Genomic DNA, 15,670 nt, shown 5'->3' with positions numbered 1-15,670 from the left:
TCAAAGATGTTTTCAATATTTTTAAATCTGCAGCAAGTAGATGCTAACCCAACCACTAAAATTTTCTATAAGCTTGCATGTCATTTCAAATGTTCTTTCATATCCTTTTAAATCTGTGGCTTTTATACCTGCAGATCCTGTCCGGCACTTCCTGTTATGGGACATCTGTGCTGTCACCTTGTCACATGGACCCCTGAGGAAGGCTACAGGCAGTTGTGCCAACTCATTTTGTGCAGACATTGCTCATCGTTATCACTCTCTGGTAGTCAGTCCTTAGCGCATGGATGTAGATAGGAAGTCGCTGAAACAGGCTGGGGGAGATTAGCAGCATTGAAATACCAGAAAGGATGAAAAAGAGGCGAAAAAGCATTTTAAGGCTCCATGCACACTAGAGTTTTTTTAAGCTATTAGAAGCTGTTATTAGCATTTTTTCTGCTCTTAGACGTTAAATAGTGTTATCCTATGTGTTCTTCCTCACTGCTTCAGTGTTTAGGAGCAGAAAATAGTATGATTTGTAGAGAGAGTTTTTGGAGCGTTTTTCCAGCAGAAAAAAACACTAAATGCTTCTAAACGCTCCTAAATGCATCTACAGTTGCAAGAAAAAGTATGTGAACCCCTTGGGATTACGTGGAGTTTTGCATGAATTGGGCATAAAATGTGCTCTGAACGTCATCTAAGTCACAACAATAGAAGAACACAGTCTGCTGAACATAATACTACACAAACATTAGATGTTGCCATGGTTTAATTGCACATAACATGTAAACATTCACAGTGCAGGGAGGAAAAAGTATGTGAACCTTTGGACTTAATAACTGGTTGACCCTCCTTTGGCAGCAATAACCTCAACCAAACGTTTCCTGTAGTTGCAGATCAGACCTGCACAACGATCTGGAGTAATTTTGGACCACTCCTCTTCACAAAACTGTTTCAGTGTAGCAATATTCTTGGGATGTCTGGTGTGAATCGCTCTCTTAAGGTCATGCCACAGCATTTCAATCGGGTTGAGGTCAGGACTCTGACTGGGCCACTCCAGAAGGCGTATTCTGTGCTGTTGCAGCCATTGTTTTGTTGAATTACTTGTATGCTTTGGGTCATTGTCCTGTTGCCTCACCCATCCTCTGCAGAGCTTCAGTTGGCGGACAGATGGTCGTACGTTTTCCTGCAAAATGTCTTGATAAACTCTGGAATTCATTTTCCCATCAATGACAACAATCCATCCAGGCCCTGAGGCAGCAAAGCAGCCCCAAACCATGATGCTCCCTTCGCCATGTTTTACAGTGGGGATGAGGTTTTGATGTTGGTGTGCTGTGCCTTTTTTTCTCCACACATAGTGTTGTGTGTTCTTCCCAAACAACTCAATCTTGGTTTCATCTGTCCACAGTATATTTTGCCAGTAGTGCTGTGGAACATCCAGGTGCTCTTTTGCATACTTCAAACGTACTGCAATATTCTTTTTGGACAGCAAAGGCTTCCTCCGTGGTGTCCTCCCATGTACTCCATTCTTGTTTAATGTTTTCCTTATTGTAGATGTGTCAACAAAAATGTTAGTATGTGTCAGAGATTTCTGTAGGTCTTTAGCTGACACTCTGGGATTCTTCTTTACCTCATGCAGCATTCTGCGCTGTGCTCTTGCAGTCATTTTTACAGGACGACCATGCCTAGGGAGAGTAGCAACAGTGCTAAACTTTCTCCATTTGTAGACAGTCTGTCTTACCGTGGACACATGAACATCAAGGCTTTTGGAGATACTTTTGTAACCCTTTCCAGCTTCATGCAAGTCAACAATTCTTGATCGTAGGTCTTCTGATAGCTCTTTTCTGCGAGGCATGGTTCACATCAGACAGTGCTTCTTGAAACCAGTAAACCCAAAACAGGTGTGTGTTTTTTAAGGGCAGGACAGCTGTCAGCAACACATCCAATATCATCACACTGATTGGAGTCAAAGTTGGCTCACTCCTGGCTCCAATTATCTCTGGGAGAAGTCATTAAGCTAGGGCTTCACATACTTTTTCCTCCCTGCACTGTGAATGTTTACATGTTATGTGCAATTAAACCATGGCAACATCTAATATGTGTGTAGTATTATGTTCAGCAGACTGTGTTCTTCTATTGTTGTGACTTAGATGCCGTTCAGAGCACATTTTATGCCCAATTCATGCAAAACTCCACGTAATCCCAAGGGGTTCACATACTTTTTCTTGCAACTGTATATGCTAGTACAAGCTGGCACAAAAACACTATTATCAGCGTTTTTCATCCAGCATTTTTTTTCTAGCTTTTTTTGAGCTTATAAAAAACGCTAGTGTGCATGGCGCCTTTGACACAAAGCTTTACAAAGAAAATGTCATCCAGTTAGAATTTTCTTCTTGCTGGAGGGTCCAAAATAGACCATTTAAAAAAGGTAAGCTGCAATTTTTCAATATTTTATAAGTTCTGCTATGTGAATGGGGACATGGAACACATATAAAGTAGGTGTTATCCCAAACTGGCTGCAAAAGTGGAAAGACACGTTAAAGCAGAGTTCCACCCAAAAGTGAAAGCTCCGCTTATCTGCCTCCCCCCCCCCCCTGCTGCCACATTTCAAAACTTTTGGTGGGGGGAGCGGGTAGCTGGTTTTGACAGGTACCTGCTCCCACTTCTGGCTATGGTGAACTGAGTTGGAAGTTTGCCCACCCCCTTCCCCCGCAGCCCTCTGGGAAACTCAAAAGGTCCCAAAGGACTGCGGCCCATTCACAAAATGCAGCGCTCTTCATGCATGCGCAGTAGAAAACTGGTGGTGAATGCTTCACTGCTTGTTTCCCTTACCCTAGGATTACACCTGAACATTTTCTGCCATGTTTTGTGTAGTCATGATGGTGGCACCAGCACCTGACAGACGATTGAGGACACTGCTGGATCCCTGGACAGGTAAGTGCCCTAATATTAAAAGTCAGCAGCTATAGTATTTGTAGCTACTGACTTGTAATTTCTGTTTTCTTTGGGGGGGCAGAACTCTGCTTTAAGCACTGTGTGCATGGGCCCTTCCCACATGGAAGAAAAATATATTTTAAATATATGTTAAAAATATTTCCCAAATATATTGACATATATTTGAAATACTACAATTTTGGCCGTATTCAATTTATTTCAAAATACATTTATATATACAGTCAGGTCCATAAATATTGGGACATCGACACAATTCTAACATTTTTGGCTCTATACACCACCACAATGGATTTGAAATGAAACGAACAAGATGTGCTTTAACTGCAGACTGTCAGCTTTAATTTGAGGGTATTTACATCCAAATCAGGTGAACGGTGTAGGAATTACAACAGTTTGCATATGTGCCTCCCACTTGTTAAGGGACCAAAAGTAATGGGACAATTGGCTTCTCAGCTGTTCCATGGCCCGGTGTGTTTTTATTCCCTCATTATCCCAATTACAATGAGCAGATAAAAGGTCCAGAGTTCATTTCAAGTGTGCTATTTGCATTTGGAATCTGTTGCTGTCAACTCTCAAGATGAGATCCAAAGAGCTGTCACTATCCGTGAAGCAAGCCATCATTAGGCTGAAAAAACAAAACAAACCCATCAGAGAGATAGCAAAAACATTAGGCGTGGCCAAAACAACTGTTTGGAACATTCTTAAAAAGAAGGAACGCACCGGTGAGCTCAGCAACACCAAAAGACCCGGAAGACCACGGAAAACAACTGTGGTGGATGACCGAAGAATTCTTTCCCTGGTGAAGAAAACACCCTTTACAACAGTTGGCCAGATCAAGAACACTCTACAGGAGGTAGGTGTATGTGTGTCAAAGTCAACAATCAAGAGAAGACTTCACCAGAGTGAATACAGAGGGTTCACCACAAGATGGAAACCATTGGTGAGCCTCAAAAACAGGAAGGCCAGATTAGAGTTTGCCAAACGACATCTAAAAAAGCCTTCACAGTTCTGGAACAATATCCTATGGACAGATGAGACCAAGATCAACTTGTACCAGAGTGATGGGAAGAGAAGAGTATGGAGAAGGAAAGGAACTGCTCATGATCCTAAGCATACCACCTCATCAGTGAAGCATGGTGGTGGTAGTGTCATGGCGTGGGCATGTATGGCTGCCAATGGAACTGGTTCTCTTGTATTTATTGATGAGGTGACTGCTGACAAAAGCAGCAGGATGGATTCTGAAGTGTTTCGGGCAATATTATCTGCTCATATTCAGCCAAATGCTTCACAACTCATTGGACGCTTCACAGTGCAGATGGACAATGACCCAAAGCATACTGCAAAAGCAACCAAAGAGTTTTTTAAGGGAAAGAAGTGGAATGTTATGCAATGGCCAAGTCAATCACCTGACCTGAATCCGATTGAGCATGCATTTCACTTGCTGAAGACAAAACTGAAGGGAAAATGCTCCAAGAACAAGCAGGAACTGAAGACAGTTGCAGTAGAGGCCAGGCAGAGCATCACCAGGGATGAAACCCAGCGTCTGGTGATGTCTATGCATTCCAGACTTCAGGCTGTAATTGACTGCAAAGGATTTGCAAGCAAGTATTACAAAGTGAAAGTTTGATTTATGATTATTATTCTGTCCCATTACTTTTGGTCCCTTAACAAGTGGGAGGCACATATGCAAACTGTTGTAATTCCTACACCGTTCACCTGATTTGGATGTAAATACCCTCAAATTAAAGCTGACAGTCTGCAGTTAAAGCACGTCTTGTTAGTTTCATTTCAAATCCATTGTGGTGGTGTATAGAGCCAAAAATGTTAGAATTGTGTCAATGTCCCAATATTTATGGACCTGACTGTATATATATATACTGTATGTTGAAATTTTTAAAAATACATTTTCAAATATACTGTATGTCTTTAAAAATACATTGGAATCTACATTTTTGGAATGCATTTACACATATATGTAAAAATATATGTTACAATGACCTTTTTATATGTTAAAAAAATCTGAATAATATATTTTAAAATTATATATATTTTTAAAAATATTTTTTATATATTTTGTAATATATAAAAAACACAGTTCAACATGCAGTGTATATATATATATATATATATATTTTATTTATTATTTATTTCAGGTACTTATATAGCGCCGTCAATTTACACAGCGCTTTACATATATATTGTACATTCACATCAGTCCCTAACCCTCAAGGGGCATACAATCTAAGGTCCCTAACTCACATCCATATACAATGGCCAAATTAGAGAGGATCCAATTAACCTACCAGCATGTCTTTGGAGTGTAGGAGGAAACCGGAGTACCCGGAGGAAACCCACGCAGGCACAGGGAGAACATGCAAACTCCAGGCAGGAGGTACCGTGGCTGTGATTCGAACCAACGACCCTAGTACTGCTAGGCGGAAGTGCTAACTATATATATATATACATATGTATACATATGTATATATATATATATATATACATATGTATATATATATATATATATATATATATGTATATATATATTAGATATATATTATATTGTAAGCTCCAAGGAGCAGGGCCCTCCTAACCCTCTTGTATTGAACTGTATTGTTGCTGTATTTTCTCCCTTTATATTGTAAAGCGCTGAGCAAACTGTTGGAGCTATATAAATCCTGTATAATAATAATAATATTCATATATAGATAGATAGATAGATAGATAGATAGATAGATAGATAGATAGATAGATAAATAGAAATATATTGAATACGGCCAAAATTTTAGTATTTCAATTTTATGTCAATATGTTTGGGAAGAATATTTTTTAAATATATTTCAAATATATTTTTCTTCCATGTGGGCTATAACATAATAAAACTGTATAAAAAAAAACAAACTATAAACTGATGAAAACAAGATAATATTTTCGGCCGTGTGCATGAACCCTTAACATGTGAGATTTAAAGGATGGTGTTTGGATCCCCTATAAAGTAGCAGCCTCTACCTGAATGTAAGATGTTGCTATTAGGTGAAGTGACCCTTTAAGAGCTGGGTGATGTAACAGAGATATACAGTGTACACATCTCATGGATCAAATTCCTCTGCATTACAAGGTACACTGCAGCTTGGGTCCATCACGAAGCACAATACAACGTATACAATGGATGATGTTGTTCATGGTCACCTCTAGGAATATTTCATATGCGTCTTCTCCATGTGATCTAATGGAGAATATTACATAGAGATCTATTATTATGGTACCTCTATTACATAATCACAAGTAGAAAAAAGGCATGTAGTGTGATCACACACAGCACATGGAAATAGATGTGCATGCATCTGATATGACACCCTATAGAGCACAGGATGTTTAACTGCTCAGTACAGAGAATACAGCAGCACAGTGTACAGAATGTCTAACCTGCATCCTATTATAGCTCAGCCAGAAGAGGCTGGGATCTGCTGAGAAGTAAACAAAATGACTGCATCATCCCTTCCCTTGGCTGTCACCCATCCCTGCATTACTTACTGTCTGTGGCCATGGTGCTAGCAGAGGCAGTGGCGGCGACAGTGGTCCTCCTACCCCTACAGATTGCAGGGAGGAGGATGGAGGATGCTGCCAGGCTTCATATTCCTCTGGCAGACTGCTGATGATGAGGGTGCAGCTGCTGGATGGATCTCATCACTGACAGCTGCAGCAGTCCTGGAGCTCAGACAGCTCTCACTGCTCTTCACAGCTGAGCAGTACAAATCCCAGGGTAGGGAGATCACTGAGGGATCAATAAAGCTGCTGGTAATATTCAATAGAGCCATAGAGCCAGCTCAGCATTTCTTACTCAGCTCAATACAGAACAAGAGGCTCAAGTCTGACACTTAGGTATCTACAGGCATGATGATGGCGAGGTTTTCAGCTTGTCCCTTTAACCACTTGCCCTCCAGAGGATTCCCCCCCCCCCCCGTCTTCCTGACCAGGTCATTTTTTGCGTTACGGCGCTGCGTTACTTTAACTGACAATGACACAGTCATGCAACACTGCACCCAAATGAAATTTAAGTCCTTTTTTCCCCCCACAAATAGAGCTTTCTTTTGGTAGTATTTGATTGCCTGTGCGGTTTTTATTTTTTTGCACTATAAACAAAAAAAGACCGACAATTTTGAAAAAAAACTATATTTTTGACTTTTTGCTATTAACACATCCAATAAAAAAAATGTAAAAATCCAATTTCATCATAAATTTAGGGCAAAATGTGTTCTGCTACATGTCTTTGCTAAAAAAAAATAGTGCCCCATCATTGGTGTCAGTGGGATGAATAGTGCGGCTCGTAAACTTCCGGTTTAACGGCTTGACATCATCGGCCTACCCTACGCGTTGCGTTACGTCACGTCACGTGACTTTCTCAGGAGTTCCTGTGGACACAAGAAATATGGAGCACCTCTTTGGCACAAAGTTATATATGCACGGATAATATCACATATAAAGGACTGTATACAAGTATATAGAGTTATAATATATGATATACCTATTTGTGTGTGGAAACGCATGTAAGTGTCAGCAGCACTAGTATACACAGGAGGTTGGTGATTTTTATTTGTACACATTTATTGAAACCATACAGTTTGTTATTATAGTATGAGAACCAGGTATCAGTGCTGGGTCAAAGGATGGACATTAAGAAACAAAAGAGATGGATGGCGGTTGGTCTAACAACTAGAAGATGATGCAATGAGGAAAGGCTTTAGTTTTTAAAGCGTAAAATGTATTTTAACCTCTACATGCCAGCCGCACACAAATGTGTGGCCTCCCGGCATCTGGGCCTAGACACCGAGCGGCCGCACATTTGCGTTCTATTAAAAAAAGGACTTATATGCTGAGAGCGCGCGCCCCCAGCACGCATGTCCGGTACTCACGGAAAGGTCCCGATCTCTTTCCATCTGGACCTTCCCTGATCATGTGACCACTGTGACGGCGCGTCACGGCAGTCACATGACCCTAAACCCCGCCCCACCTCCCGGCTTCTGGAACCCTTAAAGGGCTGGGAGGCGCCGGCATGAAGGGGTTAATTATAATTGGAGGGTTGGATAGCAATTGGAGGGTCATTGTGAAACCATTGTGTATATTGAAAACAATGTATTATTGATTGGATGCAGCTGCTGTTCAGCCAATGAAAAGCCAAAAAAAACCAAAACTGTATTATAGTGCAGCCACCAGGTAAGCTGCAATATATTCTTTTTTTTTGGGTTTTTTTTTGGGGGGGGGGGGCGATGTTAGTACTGCTTTAAGGCAGCTCACAAAAACTAGGGGGCCCTAGGAACACCCTGGGGAAAAACAGTATAGAGACACCAATTGTTATAGTCAAGAAACCTAACTGCATTAGTCTGTAATCGATGTGACACGAGATGTTACAGCCAACACATTTCAGGGGTCACAAAGGTCCCCCTTCATCAGGGCTGAAGAATAGGGCTTTAGACACAAGAGTCAGTGAGAAAGTACTGAAGCTCTGACATTTGAAGACACAAATCATGGAAAAGGTAAGTATAACTGCTTCTTTCACAAGTTAGCTTTAGTTTAAGTTGGATATTGTAATGACAGGGTCATTTTAGGTGCTTTTTAAGGATTCATTCAAGGGCGGACTGACCATTCGAGCACTCAGGCACTGCCCGAGGGCCCGGGGTCAGTAGGGGGCCCTATGAGATGCCCCTGGTACCTTTCATAGGCTTTTTCATAGGCTTTTTTGGGTGTGGGCGAGAACACAGGGGCCCCATGATCCCCTATTGCTCGGGGCCCCATAAGTTGTCAGTCCACCCCTGGATTCATTCACACTGGTACTCCTTGCATTTTTCTAAATGCAGAAGTCATCTGGGAAGTAAAAATAAATTTTGGCTACATTCACACAGGTGAGTTGTACATCCTACGATGATCATGGCTGGACACTCACAGAGTGTGTCCAGCGAGAATCATCATCCCTAAACGCAGGTAAGCGCTGGCTGTGCATTCATAGATCAGTCTGTCATTGCATTGCATACGCTGAGTGGCTGCAGCTCTTTGCATGCCCCTGTCATTCCAGCCACAGGAATCCCAAAATGTTACTGCTGTAATTCAGACTACTAGTTGCTTGCGTAAATGTACCTTTATCCCCAGTTCACACTGCTGCGACTTGTGACACAAAATTGCATGATGAGTCAAAATACATTTATTTCAATGAGTGCTGTCTTGATCAATATGATTCAAGTCACAGTGACTACTTTTCTGTGACTTTGGTGTGACTTGAGCACCATAGACTGCAATGTTAAATCACAAAAGCCGCAAACAAGTTGCAAGCAAGTCGTGTGACTTTGAGGTGGTAGCAGTGTGATCGAGTGTTATAGCTCCCAGATCACGTTTTCCTGCATTTAGATGTTTCAGCTTTAATCCTGGGTTCACATATATGCGGTGCGGTATATTGCACCGCATTCCTCTGCGAATCACATGCAATTTGTGTGCGGTGCGATTGGAGCCATATATTTTGTATGGCTATAATCGCACCCGCACCAAAAATGGGCAGGACCCTTTTTTGGTCCACACTAGAATCAGATCACATGGGTATTCACACCTATGCAATCCGATTCTGCACAACGCACCGTGTTTTGCGGACCGCTTTTGGGGTGTTGTTAACTTAACATACACACCCACAGAAGTTCGTATGAACGGGGTGCGATTTTGATGCGGTGCAGAATTCACACAGAAAATGCTGTGAATTCCACACAGCATCAGTGTGAACCCAGGCTAAAGCAGGTTTAGCAGCATTTAGGGCTTGTTTACACTTACTTCAAAATATAGCATTGGGCATGCTGAATTCCAATCAAAACACCTGCCAAATAATACACTTACAGTCCTGTTTACACGTTGCATTTGCTTTGCTTCACTTCAAAAACTATACCGCATGTTGCTTTCTTGGTGCTTCAGTGAATCATCCAAAGCCTCCATAGAAGTCTATGACAAAGCTCGCTAACAGCACCTGCAGCTTTTGAGAGGCTTTTATTCAACTTTAGCATTGCTTTGATTTGGAGGTATTGCAGGTATGAGATATCCCAAGATGCACTTGGAAATGAACAATCGCATTGGAAACACATCATCAGCAGTCACTTCTGGTTCATGTATATATTCTGGAAGTGTCTGGCGCAGATGACACATCTGGTGTGCAGCGAGAAGCAGCAGGAAAGTGAGGGGGGTCCAGACTGGAGCGGAGCAACTAGTAGAAAGCACCCGTGGTGTACAACATGGGAACACTATAGCGGAAGGTGACCGGAAACTGGAGAAAAAGAACTGAGTGGTAGAGGATCAGCAGAGCTGTGGGACTGGAGCAGGAGAAATTAGCAATGTCACATGTGGTGTGCATCAGGGACTAGAGAGAGAGGAGGATCAGGAAACCAGAGGATTAGAAGAGCTGGGGTTTACTACTGAGCGGGGGATCAGCAGAGCTGGGGGTTACTACTGAGCGGGGGATCAGCAGAGCTGGGGGTTACTACTGAGTGCGGGATCAGCAGAGCTGGGGGTTACTACTGAGAAGAGGATCAGCAGAGCTGGGGGTTACTACTGAGTGCGGGATCAGCAGAGCTGGGGGTTACTACTGAGAGGAGGATCAGCAGAGCTGGGGGTTACTACTGAGTGGGGGATCAGCAGAGCTGGGGTTACTGAGTAGGGGATCAGCAGAGCTGGAGGTTACTACTGAGAGGAGGATCAGCAGAGCTGGGGGTTACTACTGAGTGGGAGATCAGCAGCGCTGGGGGGTTACTACTGACAGGAGGATCAGCAGAGCAGGGGGTTACTGTGGAGCTGAGGCTACTACTGACATGATCATCAGCAGAGTTGGGGGTACTACTGAGCAGGGGATCTGCTGAATAAGGGTACCAATAAGCTGTGGATCTGCTGAACAGGGGTTCTAATCAACCAGTGGGGGAGAGATGCTGCTCTCGGGTCCATCCCCAGATCGAAATAGGACTCGGGTAAGTATACAGGAGGTAATCACAGAAGGTTTTATTTTTACCTTAATGCATTAAGGCGAATAACCCCTTGGCCTTTATGCCCACTGTAAAGCCCAACTCCAGGAAATTAAAAAAAAAAAAAAATCTATGCATGCAGTGGCCCAGCACTCCTTGGCATAATGAGCATTTAACCATTGCAATGGAGGAGGAGAGAGGGGTAACACTGCAAGGAGTTTTTTTTTGTGTTGTGTGATAATCGGATATTCTGAATATGAAAAAGTCTTGAATTTGAAAATTATTTTAATATATTTTTGATACATTGGTACCTTGAAAGTCCCCTATTTTTTAAATTACTTCTGTAGTTAGGTTTATGGACATGTGTGACAAGAGTTACTTTCAGTGGGGAGCTCATGAAACCCAGCTTACTTTGCAGAGGTTGGGAGACCCCTGTCTCAGCTCCTCATATCCTTATGTGCAAGTCACCCTGTGTCTCTTAGGGGCACAGGGTGACTAATGGACGCTGAGAATGCGGTTGGAATTACTTCAGATGGGACAGTAATATTTATCAGCCATATGAAGACTATTCCTGGTTGTTGATTCTGAACTAGACATGTGAATTAAAAGAGCTGATCACCCCAACCTCTCCTCTACTCCACTGTAGGAGCTGGACCGTCTGCTCTGTAGTGAGATCCTAATTCATCAAACCATTGTCTAGGTGTAAATTCCCATTCACCTTTTGTTTCAGTCACCCAGCTAGCTAACCTAATTAACTTACTGTTTAGAGTGTTAAGTCTATTTCTGTATATAGCTGCGTTTGCATATGATCATGTGATCAGTCTCAGTGTGTATTGTATAAAAAGCCCGTTTGAGTTTAAAATAAAGAGTTCCATGTTCAGACAGACTGGCGTCGTCTAGTCTTGTATGGTCGGCTGTGGTATCTGTTGTCGGTGTTCGGACAGGGAAGCGGTATTCTAGCGGAAGTGCTCAAGCGCAGTCTGGGTCAGTTCCATTACAACATGGTCCTGCAATTATATAGCAGTCCAACATTATAATATAATTGGATTTTAGGCTTGTATTACAGAAGAGGAGAGGGAGCATCAGACCAGGGCTATTACTGAGTGCTAAACAGGGAGAGCACTGGGTCTAACTCCATTAGGTCTTGGACTGCACAGTAATATACAGACACCCCACACAACTGCTGAAAGAATAAAGAGGAGGTATGATTATGACAATTGAGGTCGATGATGCAAGTTCTATGTAACAGAATATCTATTTTATGACTTCTATTTACCTTTAGTATACTGTATCCATACATTCATACAGAAAATAAAGAATTCAGCAGAATTTAATTTTTTGCACAGTTGTAGGTTGTGATGCTGGATAGCGAAGTGTATGGCGTTCTATAGCTACTAGTCCTTTTTTTGGTCAATAATGGTGAATCACCCAACGTGGAATGCAATGTGACTGTAAAAAGGAGGATCTTTAAGCACACAGTGCCAGCTGATGAATCTCCACCTTGACATTTCATAGCTATAAAGACAAACTCTTTTGAACCATGAATTTACTTGGTAGTCGTAGCCAGTTATTTAATGAACTGTGACAATGTCAGGTTAAAGCATTACAGTACATCTGATGGCCAAATGATATGACAACAGTGACAGGTGGACTTGTTTATCGGTAATAAAGGGCAAATGCAAAAAAGCCTGAACACCATTCTATGCATGAGTGAGAAATTGGAGTCATCATTCCTGATGTTCTGATGTTTGTAAAGCAGTGACTGGATGGCTGCCTAGTGGTTCGCTCTTCATTCAAGGAAGGAGTGAAATGCTGTGGCAGAAAACTTTTACGGTCAGTGGAGTTCAGAAAATGATCAGGAGCTGGTGGAATGGCACTTATGGCAGGAGATCACATCTCTGCCTTGCGCTTTTGCTATCTAATGTCTATGTCTGGCTAAACCTCTTTAAGACTCTCCATACAGAGAAATTTGGCCAATTCAGTAGGGACCAGCAACTTTTAAATCTATGCATGTGCAGGCTTGTTGTGCAAAAGTCGATCTACTGATTGTACCTGTTGGATTGTTGACACTCAATCAGCACCGCTGGCTGTAGCTGGCAGTGCTGATCAGTGTGTTCTGATGGCACAGAAGTCTCCCCGCTGTCTATTTACAAAGGCCCAGTGGGATTGAATCATGTGTGTGGATGGGGAAACCAAGTCATTAATTTTTTGTTCAACTCGCTGGTTGAACTAAAAAAAAAAAAAAATTCATACCTGGGTTGCTTAAAGGCCTCATTTACATATGAGGTTGAGCCAAGTTTTTAATGTCCCCCCAACCGCTCCCTCTTAAGCTTCAAAGGCAGTGGATTGTGATGATATAGTACCGCCCTCTGAATATGAAACATTTACTGAATAGGGTCGCACCGCAGTTGCATGCAATGGGGAGGGGGGCAGAACACCTCCTCGCTGCCTGTCAAACGTCTGCTGAAGACTGCTGTGAAAATACAAATCGTCTGGCTGCCATGTTGACTTTCTGCCTTCAAAACGTTACACACCTGATAGCATAACTATAGTAACTCTACTCTACTGTAGTAACTCTAGTGTGTCCAAAATCCCAGGAGATCATCACTTGAGATGTTGTAACCACAAACACTGGCACCAAGGTTAAAGCAGCTTATCATATACAGTTGTGTTCAAAATAATAGCAGTCAGACATCACTAACCTGATCAATCACTGTTTTTGGTAGAAATTATATTTCTACATGGCAAATAATTTACTAGCAGGTGTAGAAATCCAACAGACCCAACAGTCATGACATGCATGCTGCTGATTCTGTGTAATTGAATCACTAATTGAAAGGGACATGTTCAAAATAATAGCAGTGTGGAGTTCTATTAGTGAGGTCATTCATTCTTTGAAAAACAGGTGGCAATTATTGCCCTTATTTAAGGAAGGAAGGCAGCAAATGTTGTACATGCTGGTTACAGTGCATTTCTCTCTAAAATTCTGAGGAAAATGGGTCGTTCCAGACATTGTTCAGAAGAACAGCGTACCTTGATTAAAAAGTTGATTGGAGAGGGGAAAACATATAAAGAAGTGCAGGAAATGATAGGCTGCTCAGCTAAAATGATCGCAAATGCTTTAAAATGGCAACCAAAACCTGAAAGACGTGGAAGAAAGCGAAAAACTACCATTCGAATGGATAGAAGAATAGCCAAAATGGCAAGGACTCAGCCAACAATCAGCTCCAGGAAGATGAAAGAAGGTCTAAAGTTCCCTGTGAGTACTGTTACAATTAGGAGACGCCTATGTGAAGCCAAGCTATCTGCAAGAAGCCCCCGCAAAGTCCCACTGTTGAAAAAAAGACATGTGCTGAAGAGGTTACAGTTTGCCAAAGAGCACATTGACTGGCCTAAAGAGAAATGGCGCAACATTTTGTGGACTGATGAAAGTAAGATTGTTCTTTTTGGGTCTAGTGGCCGGAGACAGTTTGTCAGACGACCCCCAAACACTGAATTCAAGCCACAGTACACTGTGAAGACAGTGAAGCATGGTGGTGCAAGCATCATGATATGGGGATGTTTCTCATACTATGGTGTTGGGCCTATTTATCACATATCAGGGATCATGGATCAGTTTGAATACATCAGAATACTTGAAGAGGTCATGCTGCTTTATGCTGAAGAGGAAATGCCTTTGAAATGGGTGTTCCAACAAGACAACGACCCCAAACACACCAGTAAACGTGCAACATCTTGGTTCCAGACCAACAAGATTGACGTTATGGAGTGGACAGCCCAATCCCCGGATCTTAATCCAATAGAAAACTTGTGGGGTGACATCAAAAATGCAGTTTCTGAGGCAAAACCAAGAAATAGAGAAGAACTGTGGAATGTAGTCCAATCATCCTGGGCTGGAATACCTGTTCACAGGTGCCAGAAGTTGGTTGACTCCATGCAACACAGATGTACAGCAGTTCTCAGAAACAGTGCTTATACAACTAAATATTCATTAAGTGATTCAAAGGAAAGCAAAATCTTCAAACATTTTTCAGTTTATATAGTGAATGTTTGAGTTTGTAAATAAGAATATAAACACTGCTATTTTTTTGAACCGTCTAATATTCACTTTTCTTCAATTTTTTTAGAGGAACACAAATTTGATCTATTTTTCTTCATGTTTTGATTTGGAATAGAATGTGTAGTGTTCCCAATGCATTTGTGTGTATGGAAATAAAAGCTATTAGAAGGAATTTGAGCTTTATTCACTTTTTGTAATACACTGCTATTATTTTGAACACAACTGTACTCAGTTTCAAAATTTGGACTAAGGAACAAACCTCTTGCCCATGTCTGCATGCATCACGCATTATGCTATATTTACCCGATTTAGGTTTTTCATCAATAAAGCAGGCATTCCTAATAAGTAGCACTGGCACACTAACACTGCACTGCCTAACTTTATGACATTGTCATTTTTTGGTCTGAACCAATAAACACTTTTCTTTCATTCTAATATATTGGAGCACTGACTTTCCATACACACAGGGGATCCTGAGGGGATCGTCGGCTTGCTTTACAACTTACCTTTTCGTGGAGCGGGTCTAGTGTCACCCCGTGCGGTAGGTGTCATCCAGTGTGGCGCGCACCCCCTGCACCTGCCTCGGGACGCCACTGCATACACATCTACCTCTCTTCTCCCCTCTACAGTGTTGATTGTCGCCAATGCCCCTACTATGGTATGTACACCACTCTGATAACTGTGTATATTTTACAACAGT

General features: G+C 42.0%; 1 protein-coding gene across 3 annotated transcripts in view; it reads right to left on the bottom strand.

Moving 5' to 3' along the window:
• The window catches only part of SYT16 (synaptotagmin 16), a 141,507-nt gene extending 134,651 nt beyond the window's left edge, over nucleotides 1-6,856 (bottom strand). For all 3 annotated transcript variants that reach the window (XM_089687479.1, XM_089687481.1, XM_089687482.1), the window contains exon 1: nucleotides 6,463-6,856. Coding sequence is in view for 1 of the 3 variants with exons in the window: in XM_089687482.1 (XP_089543608.1) it covers nucleotides 6,463-6,475 (13 nt within the window). In the remaining 2 variants the exon portion in view is untranslated. The remainder of the gene's footprint in view (nucleotides 1-6,462) is intronic.
• Between the last annotated feature and the right edge of the window lie 8,814 nt (nucleotides 6,857-15,670).

Source organism: Staurois parvus, unplaced genomic scaffold (genome assembly GCF_062004578.1).
Source record: "Staurois parvus isolate SC_StPar_1 unplaced genomic scaffold, SC_StPar_1.0 ptg000426l, whole genome shotgun sequence".
Classification (NCBI taxonomy): domain Eukaryota; kingdom Metazoa; phylum Chordata; class Amphibia; order Anura; family Ranidae; genus Staurois; species Staurois parvus.
Note: the sequence above shows the minus strand (reverse complement) of the source record. Positions and strands in the feature narration are given on the sequence as shown.